The sequence below is a fragment of the Sparus aurata genome, chromosome 10 (genome assembly GCF_900880675.1).
Source record: "Sparus aurata chromosome 10, fSpaAur1.1, whole genome shotgun sequence".
NCBI classification, from domain to species: Eukaryota; Metazoa; Chordata; class Actinopteri; order Spariformes; family Sparidae; genus Sparus; species Sparus aurata.
The window spans coordinates 22,791,947-22,795,098 of NC_044196.1; the positions used below are offsets into that span (position 1 = coordinate 22,791,947).

The following is a 3,152-nucleotide window of genomic DNA, read 5'->3' on the forward strand; positions in this document are numbered from 1 at the left end:
TGTATCTGAACTAGAACTGAGATGAGTGCGTCAGGCTAATTTCTGGGTGAGGTGTAGAAAATGACAAAAACGACATGTACAATATTTCATTTCTTTAATTGATAATGCAGCTATATAAAACATGGATTTGAATATGAAGCTCTGAAACATCCTGTAGTTTTAAATATATGCTGAAATAAACAGAAACATAACACACACCAGCGTAACATTAAAGGGAAGGGTTCATAAATGTATCTTATCCTATGTTCTTCTGATAGTACTTGACTTTTTCTGTGTGTGTTTCTTTGGCATGTCCTTCCTCGTCCTGCTGCTGTGGCTGCTCTGCTGCAGCTGGTAGGTTTTTCTAGCCTGGGCTCTCTCCTTCTCCAGGACCTCAGTGTCATCCAGGATCTCTAGGCCTGGGATCTGACTGATGACGTACTGTCTGAGAAGGCAAAAGGAAATGGAAACACATGTTGCTGACAAGACATAAAGTATATATTCAGTTAGGCACAGAACCTAAAATGCATCATGTGTTATATGTATGTTGGAGTGGCTGTAGGTCAGGAGGTAGAGCGGGTCGTCTAGTTATCAGAGGGTTGCTAGTTCAAGTCCCGCTCAAAGTGTCCTTGAGCTAGATGCTGAAGCCCAAATTGAGCAGTTGGCACCTTGCATGGCAGCCCCTGCCATCAGTTTGAAAAGCCCTAAATTGTAAGTGTAATTTGCAATGTGAGCAGTTACCACAACACAATGGGATCTAATAAAAGAAAGAAAATCTAGTCCAGTCCGGTTTTGACAAAACACAGAACATTTTGGTACCATGTTCGTGCAGCAAGTCAAAATACATATGAAAGGCCATCACTGCTGCACTGAGGTCTGCTTGTAATGGAAGTTGGACATTTGAAATAAACAAACACTTCAGCCGATTTTTTTGTCTAACATTTGTGTTCTCGTAACTGAGAGACCAGCGATGGAAGAAGTCATTTGCTCCTTTGGGGAAGTAAAAGTACTGATACTACACTGTGAAAATACTCCACTACAAGTAAAAGCCCTCACATGTAAGTATTATCAGTAGAATTTACTGAAAGTATGAAAGTAAAAGTACTCATGTTTTAGTAAACTGACGTTAGTGGATTCATATTGCTGCTGCGTTAATGTGTATATTTTACTGCTCTAGATGTTTAAGGTGGAGCTCATTTAACTGCTTTACATACTGTCGGCTGGTTTAATCTACAGCAACACATCATGTTCTATAAGATCATCATATGTCAGTGTGGCTGTCCTGTGAGAAACACAAATCTGTTCTCAGCTTTGTGACAATGCATCTTCAGCTGATCCCAGAGGGTTTTAAAGAGTTTATTTAGCTGAAGAACATAAAAAAAACACTTCATGTAACAGCAACATGGCTGAAGATTCATGGTGTCCACTGGAAAGAAGGTTATGAAAACCTGTAATCCAAACAATGACTACAAATGCAGTGGAGTAAAAGTAATGTTCCAGTTCTTACGGGTCAAAAAACATCATTCTTTCTCCTTGATGAGTTGGTAACAAAAGCTGCCTACTGATCAATACAACTGGCTGTACCATGACTTGGATGACTGAGAAGCTTCATCAACACCTGATTGCCTTTTCATAACACTGAGATCAGAGTCTCTGGGTCAAAGTAAGATTGTTACAGTTGTTAATTGCTTGAGACAGCAGCCAAGCTGTAAGCTGCAGCCATGTTGTTGCAGGAACACCCACCACAGGGAAACACTGGGAGGGGGTGAAAAGATTCTCACCTGTAGTCTTTGTACTGGGTCAGACTTCCTCCATTGACAAAGCTAGGTGCTGCCTCATTATTCATCATACTGAGGATCCTGCATATCAAAGGAATATTGAAGAATAAAACAGGGAGGAATGATTATCAACTGCAGTTCCTCTGTGGACTTGTCAAACAGGCTCACTTTATATTTGGGAACTTTTGTCGGATTTCCTCCACGAACATGTGCAGGTTGTTGATCTTGTTCTTGTTGATGAACAGGGCGGTGACACTGGGCATGTAGGGGAACTTGATGTGAGAGGTGTAGTTGTTACAGTCCAGGATCAGAGTGCTCAGCTTCTCCAGCTGACCCAGCAGAGCCGGGTTCCAATAGGGATTGAATGAAGGAGAACACAGCCAACTCAACCTGCTCATGTTTGTCGGTCACGGACCACATGAGCATCAATACACTGTGTAAAATGTGTGAATATATGTGACTGTGAGGTGCTGTATTAAATAACATATGTGCACCTAATCCACACACTGACTCAATTTATGAGGCCGTGGAGAGAAGAAGAAAGGAACACTTCAGTAAGTTACTGCTTCTTATTGACTATGACGTTTTGTGACGTTTAGGCTATTAAGAGAAGGATACTCTTCCAGCAGATTGTAGCTGAGGTCCAGCACCTCCAGGGTGTCTGTCTGTGTTAGGATGGTGTCATAGGGGATCTCTGTCAGGCCCTGGTAGGCAAAAGAAAGCCACTGAAAGCTTGAGGCGTTGCTGGGCTGACTGTGTTGGCCTGAGGTTAGATGATCCATGACAGATCCCTCTGCACTGTAACCCTTTTCAAACCCCTTTAGTAGAGATGAAGATTAGGAGGGACGTCAGATGATTATGTCATGATCAAACCTAAACCACTGCTCCCAGAAATTCCTGGATGATTGGGAAAGTAAACAAAACATTCCCTGACAAATCAGACATAGTCAGATCTGTTCAAAATAAAAAAAAAGACAGATATTATTGAGACCAGTGAAAAATGTATCTATTGGTAGAAAGGGGTTTCTCTCTGAATAAAATGTTGACATGTTAACCAGAATTAACAAATAGAGTTTATTGTTGTGGTTGTACATTTTGAAAATGATTTCCTTTTTTTGGTGTTATGACTTGCATACTACTTGAATGCTTGGCTCCATGTGCGTACATAATTGTAATAGTTATGTCTTGTACAACCGTGACGGTGAAGTTGGTGTTTATTTTGCATCACCACTATAATGTTGCCGAATAAACAACTAGACCCAAATAAATAAGAATGTGCTGTAGACACAATCCAAGTCTATCCAGTTTCTGTCAACGCAACAAGTCTCAAAATTGAGCAACTTTTTAATGGAGTCTGGTGACTTTCTCCATAGACAACAAGAACCCCTAAAAAAT

The 3,152-nt window shown here is 40.8% G+C and overlaps 1 protein-coding gene across 1 annotated transcript; it reads right to left on the minus strand.

Annotated features, from left to right (window-relative positions):
* Positions 1 to 231: 231 nt before the first annotated feature.
* LOC115589487 (leucine-rich repeat-containing protein 72-like) lies at positions 232 to 2,539 on the minus strand. Its single transcript, XM_030430393.1, has 4 exons — positions 2,376 to 2,539; positions 1,926 to 2,108; positions 1,761 to 1,838; positions 232 to 424 (listed from the first exon to the last, which is right to left on the minus strand). Exons 1-4 carry the CDS (start codon positions 2,537 to 2,539, stop codon positions 241 to 243), a joined length of 609 nt encoding a protein of 202 aa, XP_030286253.1. The 3' UTR covers positions 232 to 240.
* Between the last annotated feature and the right edge of the window lie 613 nt (positions 2,540 to 3,152).